Genomic DNA, 15,001 nt, shown 5'->3' with positions numbered 1-15,001 from the left:
GTAATGCACCAGTAACATTCCAAAGGTGTATGATGTCCATTTTCTCAGATATGGTGGAGGACACTCTGGAGGAATTTATAGATGTTTTCTCTCAAGTAGGTGATACTTTTGATGACTGTTTGTTGAATCTTAGCAGGGCTCCATAGAGATGTGAGGAGGCCAACCTAGTGTTGAACTAGGAGAAGTGCCATTTCATGGTAAATGAGGGCATGGTGCTTGGTCACAAAGTATCACAGAAGAGGATAGAGGTTGACAAGGCCAAGATTGAGGTGATTGAAAAGTTACCTGCGCCAATCTATGTAAAGGGTGTTAGAAGCTTTTTAGGACACGTCGTGTTCTATAGGCATTTCATCAAGGACTTCTCTAAGATTGCACACCCCATTTGCAAGCTTTTGGAGAAGGAGGTGAAATTTGTTTTTGATGAGGCATGTCTCAGAGCTTTTGAATGCCTAAATGAGAAGCTAATCTCTACCCCAGTAATCATTGGCCCAGATTGGGCCGAACCATTTTAGGTGATGTGTGATGCTAGTGCTACTGCTCTAGGAGTTGTATTGGGGCAGAAGACAAATAAAATGTTCCATCTGATTTACTATGCTAGTAAGTCACTGAATGGAGCATATCGAAATTACACAGTCACGGAACAAGAGCTACTAGGTGTAATGTACACCTTTGAGAAGTTCAGAGCATATTTGTTGGGCACAAAAGTGATAATTCATATAGATCATGCAGCTCTGAGATACCTCATGGCAAAGAAAGATGCCAAGCGAAGGTTGATCAGATGGGTGTTGCTTCTCCAGGTGTTTGACTTTGAGGTTAAGGATAGGAGGGGTTGTGAGAACCAAGTAGCTGATCACCTGTCTAAGTTGGAGGATGAAAAGAAGGAAGAACTGGAGCTTGAAATAAATGACTCATTTTCGGATGAACAGGTATTAGCCGCAATTCTTGATCTTATTACTTGGTTTGCTGACTATGCTAACTTTCTTGTTAGTGATTTGATGCCTGAGAGGCTGACATATCAACAAAGGTAAAGGTTACCGCATGATGTGGGTAAGTACTTTTAGGATGAACCTTATATGTACAGGGTGTGTGCTGACAACATATTTAGGCATGTGTTCCTGAAGCTGAGATGTTACATATTATAAAAGCCCATCACTCCTCTCCGGTAGGTGGTCATCATGGAGGTGCTCGGGCAACCCACAAGATACTTCATTGTGGGTACTAATGGCTCACAATTCATCAGGATGCGATGGATGTGGTAAGGAGTTATGATCTGTGCCAGAAGCAAGGAGCTATCTCTCGGTTCCATCAGTTACTCATGACACCTATTCTGGAAGTGGAATTGTATGATGTGTGGGGCATCGATTTCATGGTTCCATTTTGAGTTCTTATGGGAAGAAGTATATATTGGTTGCAGTGGACTATGTGTCCAAATGGGTTGAGGCCGTTGCTTTGCCTGAGAATAATGGCAAAAGTGTAGCTAGTTTCCTGAAGAAGAATATCTTCTCAAGGTTTGGCACACATAGAGCTATTATCAATGATGGTGGTTCTCACTTTTGCAACAAGGTGTTCAGTATGCTTCTGACCAAGTATGGGGTTAAACAGAACAGGGTTGTAACGCCTTCTTATCCATAGACTAGCGGACACGTAAAGGTGTCCAACAGGGAAATCAAAGCGATCTTGGCCAAGACAGTAAATGCCAACAAGACAGATTGGGCACGGAAGCTAGATGATGCTCTATGGGCATATCAGACAGCTTTCAAGACGCCTATTGGTATGTCTCCATATTAATTGGTGTTTGGAAAGGCATGTCATTTTCCAGTTAAGCTTGAGCATAGAGCACTCTAGGCTTTGAAGAAGCTTAACCTTAGTTGGAACAAAATTGCAAATCTGAGGCTGGATAAATCTAAGGCAGGGTCAGATAAATGAGATGAATGAGTTTCGTTTGAGAGCTTATGAGAGGTCTGCACTATATAAGGAGAGGATGAATTTGTACCATGACAACCATATTGAAAAGAGAACCTTCACTCCTAGTGACTTGGTGTTCCTTTTCAACTCCAGACTTCGTCTGTTTCTGGGAAAGTTGAGATCTAAATGGTCTAGACCTTTTAAGGTAACGCATGTGTTTCAGTCTGGTGATGTTAAGCTAGAAAATGATAACGGCGGGAGGTTCAAAGCTAATGGTCAGCGAATCAAGGCATATTTGGGTGTTCCAGTGGATGTGAAGATTGTTGAGTAATGTAAACTTGATGAAGTCTGAGTAATCGAGTAACCTGTGTCGTGTCACAACGTTAAATTGTGCTCTGCTTGGGAGGCAACCCAAGATGTAATTGTACTAGGTATTTTCCCATTTTCCTAATTTTTCTTTGTTTTTATAGAGTCACTGTGTGTTGATGTGTGCCAGAAAGAATAGGTTGAAAAGTGTAAAAACTAGGTGCAGACTGATCTTCACGGATCGTGATGCCCTTCATGGTTCGTCAACTTAGGGACCAACCTACATGAGCTACTGGAAATAGAAAGAAAAAGGTTCACAGAAGGGTTCAAATTCCATCAGAGATTATACTGACTGTCTAGCCTCTCGTGAACCTCAGGTATGAATTATAGATTCTAAGTCAAGGTCACGCACCGTGATGCCCTTCATGGTCTATCGTCTGCCTTATGTAAGTGTAGTGTCTAAGTGAGGGTCACAAAGTATTTCACAGACCGTGATTCCCTTTACAGGAAACTTCACGGTCCGTCGTCCTCGAACCACTCCTACCAGTACCCGACCCGACCCCACCTAATTAGAAGAATCATTTATATGATTCCTAAAGTGCCAAAGGTCGGGGGTTTCATTTATTTCCTCCCATAATGGTTCTTTAAGGCATAAAAACTAACTACCCATCACCAATTGATTCCACATTCTAAAATTCTCAAGAATCGCAAGTCTAGGTTGTTGATTTTTCCTTTTGAACGAAAAAAGTTTGTTTCTACAGTTCAAGTAAGTTCTTTGGTTAATTTGCCATAACTGTAATTCCTTGATAAAAGTGAATCCCAACTGCTTTGATTAAGGTGATTTGAGTAGGTATAGGTGTGGATTGTCATATTTGATATTGAACTGTTGTGGGTTAAGTTGAATTGGGTATTGTTCTAGTTATTCTTGTATGAGGGTATGATAGCAGGGGGTCAAATTGGTGAATGTCCTTGTTCGTTATGATTTTATGCTAATCGAGTGAGTTTATTTGATATTGGTTCATGTGTAGATAGGACTGAGTTGTGAAGTTGTGTAAAAATGGGGATTGATACTGTACATGTGTAATGGAGTGAATTTGGGGAAGAAGATGGCTCGAGAAATGGTCAGGTGTAAGACCACGATAGGTTTTACGGACCGTGGAAACCACCACGAGCCGTGAAGCCAATCGTGGACCACACTTGAAACCTTTCCCGTATTAGTTAAGTTCAAGGGCAACATTATGGACCGTGGTTCACTCTACGGGCCATAAAGCCATCCGTTAACATTACTTGGTCAAAAGTTTTGTGACTCCTGTTGCATATTCATTCTGCCTGAAATCCACGAGGGGTTTCGCGGACCGTGGTACTTACCACGGCTCGTGCAGGATCCCATAGAGTCTACTTAGTGTTGCAAATTTTAATTTTTCTATACTTTAGTTTTTGTTCATTTTTCTGATTCCATGACCTTCCAATGATATATTGGGTGACAACATTCTTAAGGAAATGGGTCACCATGTAATTCCACAGGGGAAGTCTGAGTACACGATAGTGTGTCATTTACGGTGTTGTGTACTAATGAGTTTTGTGTTTCGCAAGTATGATGCCTCAAAGAAGAAAGAACGCAACCCCACAGTCTGCATCCACTGTGTCTCAATCTGAAGGTCATGACGACTCTAAGTCTATTAATTTAGAGGTGCAAATAAGTGTCATACCTGATGATCATCTACCTCGAGCTACTAGATCCTAAACAACGAGGGCTATCCTCGAAGACATTCCTCCTCAGTATCAAAAGGGAGGCAGTCGTTCTGGCACCAGAGAGAACTCAGGAAGTAAAGCTGATGTTGCTTCTGGTAGCCAATCAGATCATGGTTCGAGAGCAGTGTAGAGTCTGAAAGCGGCTCTTAGAAAGAACTAACCACCTCTCTACCTGCGGTAAATATAGAAGCTGCAACTGGAGTAAGGGGGGAGGCAGAGGCTACAGATGAGGATATCGAGATCACCACCGATGACACCATATCCATGAACCTGATCCCGCAGCGAGACAATATCTGATTGATTGTTATCAATCCATGTAGACTGTCAACCGGTCCGAAGAATTATTCAACAAGGGCATTATAACCAGATATTTATCAGACATTCCAGTTTCATCTGTTCAACTAGATGTATAATGCACCTAGAAAATACTCTAGCCATCTGACCAGAGAGTTTTATTCATCTTATGCAGCTAAACTGATGAACTTTGTTGCGGAGGCAGAGACAACAAAGCGTGGATAGAGAGACATGGCCATTACCTGGGGTCCACTCAACTCAATTATAGTTCGGGGCAAATCGATAGATATAGTTCGGGGCAAATCGATAGATATCTCTGAGGCGACTATCAATAGGAAGTTGTATGGCCCAGAATACACTACACCAGCTTTAGTTGGCCTTTTTGAAGGCAAACATCATGAAGTTACCAGTTAAACTACAATGGAGGATCAGAATTCTCGGGAGAGGGTATTGCGATGGATTGCGAAGCAAATTGCTGTAGATGGGGAGAATGCAGTACGGGTCTCAACAACTCCAACACTCATTACCAAAGCTTCACTATCTTTTCTAGCCAAGGTTTGGTGGACTGCCGTCCTTGCACAGTTGCGACCGACAACTAATGACAATACTTTGTCCACTTCCTTAGCTTTGTTGGTAGGGTATCTTATAGTTAATTACCCGATAAATATCGGGAGAACTATAGCGACTGAAATTAGAGATAGGGCGCTGAATGAGAGAGCCAGACTTCCATTTATAAGGAAATTATGTAGACAAACGAGCATTCCTCCAAACAGTTTGGTTGACAGATGGGGTGAAGCATTCAAACTTATCCAAGTTTCTAAGATCAAAGATGTCTTGAACCATCTCTTTGGTGTGAAATATGCAGTTGTAAGTACCTTAGCTATTGTTCCTCACATACCAATTGACATCCCGCATGCACATAGTGGTCCAGAACAGTGAAAGTCATCATAGCCTTCCATAGAGGTACCACCACCTCCAGCTTTAGCCTCCCAGGCTCCAGGTAACTTTGTCACTATCCCTACGGTTTTTCTTGAGAAATTGGTTGTAGATCAATACCAAACCAGGACCTTGGTTGATCAGATAGTCATAAGGATGCCTCAGCTAATAGAGACAAAAGTGTTAGTTATGAAAAAGGAGATCAAAGATGAGATGCGGAAGGAGTTGTCTGTCTTAAAAGACAGAATGTATGGTTTGGAAAACTTGTTCAGGATCGATTCCAGGCTACCGGGTCAGTAGATACTGAAGAGTTCAAAGCACAGTTGGCTGAGATGAGAACTCACGTTGCTAAACTGGTTGAAAAGCTAGTACAGGTACTCACTCCGATGCTGCCAGATTCTTTAATGCAAATGCTAACACAGGCACCCTCCGCTCAATCAATTGATGATCTCTACGGAGAACAACCCAAGATTAAGTCCGGCAAGAGGAAACACAGAGCCGAAGAATCTCATGAGGAGACACCTGATGACTTACCTAGAGAGGCAAAAAGGCAAAAAAAGAAATCCCGAAAGGCATCAAAGAAAATAGCTAGAGAAAAAGAAGCTAATGAGCAACAACAATGAGATGTGGTGTTTGATGTTTGCCTAATCAAGAGATAACTTCAAATGCACGTGGCTACAATCGTACAATAGTATAGTAACCCAACCAAGGGTTGGGGTCGAGTCCCAAGGGAGTGGATTTGAGAATTAATAGGAAAATAAAATTAAGTTTTAATTAGTCATAGCTAAAAATATAATCGAATATAAATATGTTAAATCTAAGTGGTGACTGATGAGTCCACGATTTGGACTCATTTAGGGCTATATTTTGATGAAATTAGTGTCCTCAAATGCATGATTTATCCTGATATCTGATGAAAACCTTTAAGTTTCAGGTATTTGAAGTTTGAGGCAAAGTATGGACAATACTTAGTAAAAAGGAGCAAAAGAAGCCAAAAGAACGAAGAAACGAAGATCTGCAAATTGCCGAACCCATTCAGCGAATCGCCAACAGATTGAATATTCACCTTTTGTTCCAATATGCTGAGCCCTGAGGGAAAGGAGAAAATTGGCGGTGAAAAGTAACAGTTTGCGTATCGCCAACAGACTCCGTGAAGCAGTGCTACATCGCCTAATTATCCAGGACACAAAGATGCTGAAGGCAGCTGATGAAAGGCGATAAAGTAGACCAAAGGGCGGATCGCCGAATGCATCAGCGATTCCCATTAAAGTCGCAGAAAGATCCTTCATAGAACATTTCCTGCAAAGTATAAATACTAGTTCAGTTTTTATTCTTAAGAGCAAAATTTACCTTGTTTTACCTAACTTTTAGATTATTAGGTTTTAGACAGAGTATTTGATGATATTCTCTCTAAGTTTTTAAGAGGGTTTTGAAGAACTTGGAGCTTTCAAGGGTATCATCTTCAAAAAATTGGACTTGGGTCTCTTGAATTCATCACTTTTAGCTTGTTTTAAGACTTAATCTTGCATACCCATTGATGAAAACTGATATTGGTATACATCTTTTTCTCTTTTACATGCGTAGCTAAATCCCCAACTCTTGGGGTGTGATTTTGTGAATATGGGTTAGATTAGTTGTTGGGTCTTGCTTGGTGATAGTCTATTAGTATTTTAAATGTGATTTCGTTTAGTGGTTGTGGAGGAACTTAATGAGGTTGTAGTTGCAAATATAATCTCATATATGTGTTTTCGGCTTGCTCGAGAGAGGTAGTAAAACTAAGACCACTAAATTGATGGTCAGTGCGAGTGGGTCGATATGAGGTTCAACTCAAGATAGTGAACCCTAGTCCCATGTCCACACACTCAGCTCGAGAGAGTGAGTGGGTTAAGGCGGAGGCTGTTCTTCATGCGGCAAATGGGTGTCCAAGAGGAACCCGCTTGAAACGGGGTAAGTTGCTCGAGAGAGAGCTTACCCCCTTAAAGTCTAGCCTAGTCATAATTACTCTACGAGTTCTCTATCAAAAGCATGTACCCAATAATCTAGCTTAACCCGTATTCTTGTCACATCCCAAGTATCCCCTCTAATTACTTAGAAAGCTTTGTTAATTTTGATGTTTTTACTTACTTGTGACAAAACCCCTATTTGATACTTGAAGCTTGCGTCACCCTTGTTAAATTTGTTATGTTTTCATTCGCCAAAATCTTTAGCTATGGTTAGCTTTAGCACTTTTGCACTTAACAACTAATTTTCATGCCCACTCCCTTGGGACTTGACCCCAACCCTTGGTTGAGTTACTAAACTATTGTACGATCGTAGACACTTGCATCGGAAATTATGTCTTGATTACGTAAACATCAAAATGGCGCCGCTACTAGGGAGAGGTGTTACTTGAATGTTTTCGGTTTAAGAGGAATTTTGCCTTTGGTAGTCGTAGTTTACTAACTTTATTTTTAGTTTTGTTTTCCTTTGAATTTGTTGATGTAGGTAGGTACCCTAAGCATGGCTGGGATAAATGGTGACAACTCGGCTAAAATGAGCCAAGAAGTCGAGAGGGACTTCGAGTTAATTGCACTGGTAACTTAGCTGAACGAGTTATCCACCAAATTATTAGAGGTGGAAAACCAGTGCAAGAGTCAAGGGATGTACATACCTCCTCACGAGAGGAATTAGTCTAGAGACATGGAGAACAATTGCATCGAGGACACACTCCAAATCATTCTCCAAAAGATCACCGAACATGATCAAATGTTGGAAGAGATAAAGGAGAGTGTTGAAGCATTGAATAAAATATTTGGCTCTCATTCTAGATTGATCCAGATGATCAGGACACTCCTAATTATGCGGTGCCTCCTCTTCGCCCAAATGAACTATTGGGGTTACCTAATAACACTAGGGACAACCCCACCAATAGAATGTCAGTGGGGACTCGCGTCGTGTCATGACGTTAAATAAGGCGCTTCTTGGGATGCAACCCAAGGTTTTATAGGCTTTATTTTTCTTTTATAAATAATGGTGTGTTAGTGGTGCAAGTTTAGAAGCTGAAAGTGTTTGGAAAATACAGATTGGCGAGTAAAATGGTCAGTCGGAGAATCCCTTAAGAGGTCGGCATGCCCAACTTGACCCACCATTTGGCTTAATTCAAGGTTAATTCAGATCCTGTAAAACTCGGCAGACCTACGACGCAGTTCAGTGTGTCGCCGACTAGGTTAGCGACCTCGATGTTGACTGCCATCTTGACCCCAATAAACTGAAAGAACTTTGGCAATCGGTGAGGCATGTGATGAATCGGCGAATCGCCGAGTAAATCGGTGAGTGCGACTAAAGTCGTCGAACAGGCGCAAACTGGATTTTTTATAGTGTCCAAGAAACTTCAAATTTGAAATTCTTCACTTTACCTCGTTCTTAAACCTCCTAAATTCACGCTAAAGTAGTATTTTCTTTATTTTAGCCGTTTATTAGTATTTTAGTTTGTTGATTTGTTCTCGGAGTTGGAATACTTTATCGCCTAGCTTTTCAATCGCGTTTTAATCGGCATCTAAGGTTTGTTTTCGAACCCCAAGTTTATTGTTGAAATTTTTGAACTCTTTTGCAATAATAGTATTGTATTGATGTGTGTTGGGCCTCTTCGAAAGGATTAGAATTCTTAAATACATATTTTAATTTGAAATCTGGCCCGTATTGTTTGATTGTCAAATGCCCACAATATTTATGTTTTTTAATGAGTTAGGTCATGATTATGTGTTGTTAGATTGATTGAGTTAAGTCTGAGTAGCCCACGTTTGTGCTAAATGTCGAAAATACGCTTAATGATATAGTGGGTGACACCGCTCTTAAGAGCAAATATCGTCAAATGGCCAAATGTGGCAAATCCGAGAGAAATCTGAGTATCCCGGGGTGATGGGTAATATGGGTCTCGTTTGAATTTCATTAGTGCATGCTTTGATTTTGTTTTCGGGGGTTGCGGGTTACATTCGAGAAAATGGGTTGAAATAGGCACGTTGGGTCGATTGGACAACTATATCGAGCTCATCGAACGACTCGGTGGTTCTCCTAAGGTCCCCTATTTAACCGATAATTAGGCACCTTGACTGATATTTGGTACTATAAGTTTCAGCGAGAAGTCTGAGGGCGCCGAAAGCACTCGACGACTCGCCGAAAGTATTTTTATTCGCCTTTTGCTCATACCCCTGAAACCCTTACGCACTATGACTTTCAGCGGATAAGCTTATGTTCGCTAAAAATATTCGGTGATTCACCGAAAGGACTTCCTATCACCGACTTGCCTTAATTGTTTATCCAACCCCATCGGCGAGCTCGACTTAGCTCGCCAACTAAGTTCGGCGACACGCTGACTGGATCGGCTAGTCTGTCTATAGTGAAATTTTCTGTGCTTTCATTTGACTTTCTTATCATTCTTTTGCAGATATGGTACGTACAAATCTAACCGAACCACTCTAGAAAAAGGCAAAGGGCATATCAATAAATGAAGGAGGATGAAACCATCCAAAGATGAGAGTGGATGACCTCCAACCGGGAGACAAAGGCAAGAGAAAGAAACATATAGCTAGAAAAGGAGCAGCTATTGAGCCAGATTTCTCTGAACTAGAGGATGAACAACCTCTAATTAACCAAAGGGATGCGCTCCGGACCAGATCTTAGTCCACATCCACCAGTACTCCCTCAGCTGCTACCCCATCTACTACTGAATCAGTGCCAGTTCAGGCAATCTCAGTAACTCCTACACTACCTATTGCTCCTCCACCTAGATTGCTGAACAGACTAAAAGGTGAATGAGTTTGGACTATCATAGAGTAGAAGCTTTTATCTACGGAGGGTCTGGAAGGCAAATGCCCAGATGTTTTGGACACCCTCCACTACCACGAGTTTGAGCAGTTCACATGGCCCCGAGGCCCTTACCTTCCCTCCTGAGTAAGAGAGTATAACACTGCTTATGAGGAGTTGGTGCCTAAGAACAAGAAGAAGGCAAGTGAGTTTCGACCGGTTAAGTAGGTCATGGTCAGAGGCAAGGAAGTGTAGTGTCACAGTGAGCATATTAATGTTGTGTTGGGTAGACCGCTGCACTCCGCACTCCCTTACGAGGGGTTGCCTATTGTTCCGTCGCTCGATGATTTGAAGGGTTGGTTAGCTCTGTTGATTTCTGACACCACCCTGAGGTGGATCGATGTAGGAGCACCCATTGAGAAGTAGGACATAGACATCACCTCCAGGTTCTGGTTTGGCTTCATTAGCAACACAATAATGCCATCCCAGAATGAGTCTATTCTGCGTCATCCTAAGGCGTCTTGCCTCGGTTCTATCATAGCCAGGAGGCGGATCAACCTAGGACTGCTGATTTTGTAGGAGATGGCTATGAGAGCCAAGTAGAGACTTACCTCTCTCCCATTCCTAGTTTTAAACACTGAGTTATGCCGGAGTACCCCGAGATCCTGCAAATGATATAGAGGTCATCCCTTCATCCTTCACGGGCATCCGATCTATTGAGGCTGAATTCATACGAGAGGAGGTTGATAAGAGGAGAGCAGCTTCGGCAAATATCTCTCCAGAAGTTGATGTTGACTCGTTACCAGTAGAAGCACCTTTGCTTACTCCGGCCTCTGAGCCCTAAGTTATAACCGCTCATTCTTCCTCTTCCTTATAGGATCTAAGTTCTTCTTCATCCTCCCAGCCTGCCAGGATTTCTCAGGCCATGATCCTGAAGATAGGGCAGTTGGCCTATTCAGTTGATGTAAGAGCTACCCGATTGGAGAGATCTATCCCGGGGATGATTGGCAGTGCCATCTTGGCTGCACTAACCCCTTAGGCCTCTATTGATGATCTGTCTACCAGAGTCACTGCTTGTGAGATTCGATAGGGGGAGACATTCGAAGTTTCGGCTTTGAAAGCCAAAGTAGCAAATTTAAGGATGGATGTAGACTATTTGAAGGCTACAAACTTCACTTCACTGATCAGATGCAGATGATGAGGATGCTACGGAGACCTCAGGGATTCCTACGGCTACCACCGGAGACGTACAAGGGGATAGCATAGAAGATGCAGAGTCAGATGCAGAGACCGATGAGGAGTTGATATTAGTACATGTTGAGGAGGTACAAGAGGAGGAGAGCATATTTTGCAATTTGCCAAATTTGGTGGAGACTATTGTCGAGAAGGTGACCCAGACATCACCGGCCGAGACGTCCATAGCAGCCCCCTAGCAGATTTGACACTGTTATCCCTTCTAATGAGACTCCTGGCACTAATTCCCAAGTACAGATTGCTACACCAACCACTGAGACCCCGACAAAGAGAGAGACTGCATAGACATGACCTTTCTTTACCTTCCTCTTTGTCTTATTATATTTTTACCTTTGGATACTTTTATTTGCATTTGAGGACAAATACTTTTCAATTGTGGTGGGGTGAGACCCACACCTTTTGTGTTAATAGTTTTTTTTTATGTATATATTTGTATTGTTCTACTTTAAAATTGTGTTTTATCTATTTCTGTGGATGACTGAGCTTATGGCTCCTTTTATTTATTTTATTGCGAAATGATTTTAACTCATCCGAAAAATTTTGCCACCTCTTGTGTGTGAATGTGGCCGTTCTTGTGTAAAATTTGAGTCTCGGTTTTGATCAATACCGATGACTTGAATAGTACTCTCAATCGAATGAACATGAATGCGCGGCTACGATGAGGCCAAATGAAGTTGCATAGACAATATTTGAACTCTTTGCATCTCATTTTGACTAGCATAGTATCGAATCAAGTCTCTTGTAATGACGGTTGCACACTAGCGAAAGTGTGGAATCTTGTTTGACTTTAGTATCCATTCCTAGTGTGCTGAGCTTACTTTGAAACATGCATAATAGATCCTAAAATTTTCCCCGTTGGTCCAATCGACTAAGTAAGGCTATCTCTTGATATGATCTTAGGCAACTTAACATATTGTGAGCCAATTTTACATATACCTATTTTGTGTCCTACCTTTTTAGCATGTGTGAACCTTTGTTGAACACCCTTTAAGCCTTAACTTTCTTTGAAGAAACTTGACAAAAACATGACCCTTCTTTGTCCATTACCCATAATCCTCGTGAATTGTAGTGAGTTGAATAGCCAACTTAAGCCAAAAGCCTAAGTTGGGGGTATGATGAAAATAAAAAGGGAAGTCAAGAAATGCAAGGAAAGTCTACTCTAACATATGGTGTTGAGAAAAATGGAACCCCTCCATAAACAAATGGAAAAAGAAGAATTAAAAAGAAAGTTGTGGAATAAATTACCAAAGAAATGGGGTTTCCAAACAATCCATGGGAAGTGAATAATGGGATGACTCATGAGCACTAGCAAAAATGATGAAGGAAAAGGAAAGAAAGTGTTGTGAATACCGCATCTCATGAGGATAAAAGCCATTGAGACTAAATGACCATACATTTGCACTCAGCCCCATTACAAGCTTTAAAAAGACCTTTTTTTAGCTTGAGTGAGCTAAAACAAATGTTGATTGGAAAATACGGGCAAACCTATGGGTGAAAGCATGCATTGTTGTCATTTTGTCAGTGTGAACGTTGCATATGACAACTGAACTTTAAATTATTAAATCATTATGTGCGAATTTGGAATCATTCTTTCTATGAGGGCATTTGAACACTCTAGTTGAGCCTGAACTTGCATTTGAGGCAAGTACTGAAAGCATGCGATTCTTTGATATTGGTGAGTCACTACTTGAATCTTTGAGTGCACAATTGATCTTTACATAAAGTAAATTGAGTCTTGTTATGTGCATTCATGATCGAATCTTGTGTAACACTATTCAAGACACCCTTTTTGAACGGCTGAACTTGAGTTTGCTTGAGGACAAGTAGAAGTTTAAGTTGGGGGTATTGATGAGTCCACAATTTTGACTCATTTAGGGCTATATTTTGATGAAATTAGTGTCCTCAAATGCATGATATTTAATGAAAACCATTAAGTTTCAGGTATTTGAAGTTTAAGGCAATGCATACACACTACTTAGCAAAAAGGAGCAAAAGAATCCGAAAGAATGAAGAAACGAAGCTCTGCAAATCACCGAACCCATTAGGCGAATTGCCAACAAATCACATATTCGCCTTTTGTTCCAGTGTACTGAGCCCTGAAGGAAAGGAGAAAATCGGCGGAGAAAAGGAGTAGTCGGCGTATTGCCGATCGACTCTGCTAAGCAGTGCTACATCGCCCAATTATCTAGGACACAAAGATGTTGAAGGCAACTGATGAAAGGCGACAAAGTAGACCAAATGGCGGATCACCGAATGCATCAGCGATTCCCAGTAATGTCGCCGAAAGATCTTTCGTATCACATTTTCTTAAAACTATAAATACTAGTTCAATTTTCATTCTTAGGAGTGAATTTTACCTTGTTTTACCTAGTTTTTAGATTATTACGTTTTTGACAGAGTTTTTGGAGATATTCTCTCTAAGTTTTGGATAGGGTTTTGAAGAACTTGGAGCTTTCAAGGGTTTAATCTTCAAGAAATTGGACTTGGGTCTCTTGGATTCTTCCCTTTTGACTTGTTTTAAGACCTAATCTTGCATACCCATTGATGGAAATTGAGACTGGTATACATCTTTATCTCTTTTACATGCGTAGCTAAAACCCCAACTCTTCGGGTGTGAATTTGTAAATATGTGTTAGATTAGTTGTTGGGTCTTGCTTGCTGGTAGTCTGTTTATAGTTTAAATGTAATTTCGTTAGGTGGTTGTGGATGAACTTAATGAGGTTGTAGTTGCAAATATAATCTCATATATGTGTTTTCAGCTTGCTCGAGAGAGAGAGATCATAAAACTAAGACCCCTAAATTGATGGCCAGTGCGAGTGGGTCGACATGAGGTTCAGCTCGAGAGACTGAGTGGGTTAAGGCGGAGGCTATAATTCATGCAGCAAGTGGGTGTCCGAGAGGAATCCACTTGAAACGGGGTAAGTTGCTCGAGAGAGAGCTTACCCCCCCTAAAGTGTAGTCTAGTCATAATTACTCAACGAGTTCTCTATCAAAAGTATGAATGCAATAATCTAGCTTAACTCGTATTCTCGTCACATTCCAAGGATCCCTTCTCATTTGCTGCTTTTACTTACTTGTGGCAAAACCGCCATTTGATACTTGACGTTTGCATCACCCTTTTTAAATTTGTTATGTTTTCATTTGCCACTAATTTTCATGCCAACTCCCTTGGGACTCGACCACAACCCTTGGTTAGGTTACTAAACTATTGTACGATCGTAGACACTTGCATCGGAAGTTCTGTCTTGATTACCCAAACATAAGTGACGCAAGCGTCAATTATCAATGGGGGTTTGTGACAAGTAAGCAAAGCAGCAAAAATGCAAAGAATACTAATCAAGGAGATGTAATTATTGCGATGTGATAGGAATATGGATTAGACTAGACATTTCGGTACATACTTTTGATAGTAAATCTGTTGAGTATTTGTTACTAGGCTAAACTATAGTGGCCGTAAATTCTCTCTAGAGCAACTTACCCTGAGTCAAATGGGTTCCTCTCGGACACCCACTTGCCGTATGAAGAACAGCCTCCGCCTTAGCCCATTCACTCTCTCGAGCTGAGTGTGTGAGAGAAGGACTAGGGTTCATGATATACCGTGAGTTTACGGTATTTGTAATACATTTCACTTACAAGTTGTGTGTGTCTAGGCCCTTTTTGTATTGGTTTTTATGTGTTTTTATCATATTTTGCAGAAAAGATGTTCAGGCGCGAAATTAAAAAGACAGATAAAAGATATGCAAAAAAGGGAATCTATGGAGGTGATCTACGG

The 15,001-nt window shown here is 41.2% G+C and overlaps 1 protein-coding gene across 1 annotated transcript; it reads left to right on the top strand.

Annotated features, from left to right (window-relative positions):
• The first annotated feature begins 209 nt into the window (after nt 1-209).
• On the top strand, nt 210-512 carry LOC125877502 (uncharacterized mitochondrial protein AtMg00860-like). The gene has a single exon (XM_049558778.1). It carries the CDS (start codon nt 210-212, stop codon nt 510-512), a length of 303 nt encoding a protein of 100 aa, XP_049414735.1.
• The last annotated feature ends 14,489 nt before the right edge of the window (nt 513-15,001 follow it).

Source organism: Solanum stenotomum, chromosome 9 (assembly GCF_019186545.1).
Source record: "Solanum stenotomum isolate F172 chromosome 9, ASM1918654v1, whole genome shotgun sequence".
In the NCBI taxonomy this organism is placed as follows: domain Eukaryota; kingdom Viridiplantae; phylum Streptophyta; class Magnoliopsida; order Solanales; family Solanaceae; genus Solanum; species Solanum stenotomum.
This window is presented reverse-complemented; position numbering and strand designations above follow the sequence as displayed.

Excerpts from the sequence above, each read along its gene's own strand:
- LOC125877502 (XM_049558778.1), top strand. The coding sequence starts at position 210 with ATGGTGCTTGGTCACAAAGTATCACAGAAGAGGATAGAGGTTGACAAG.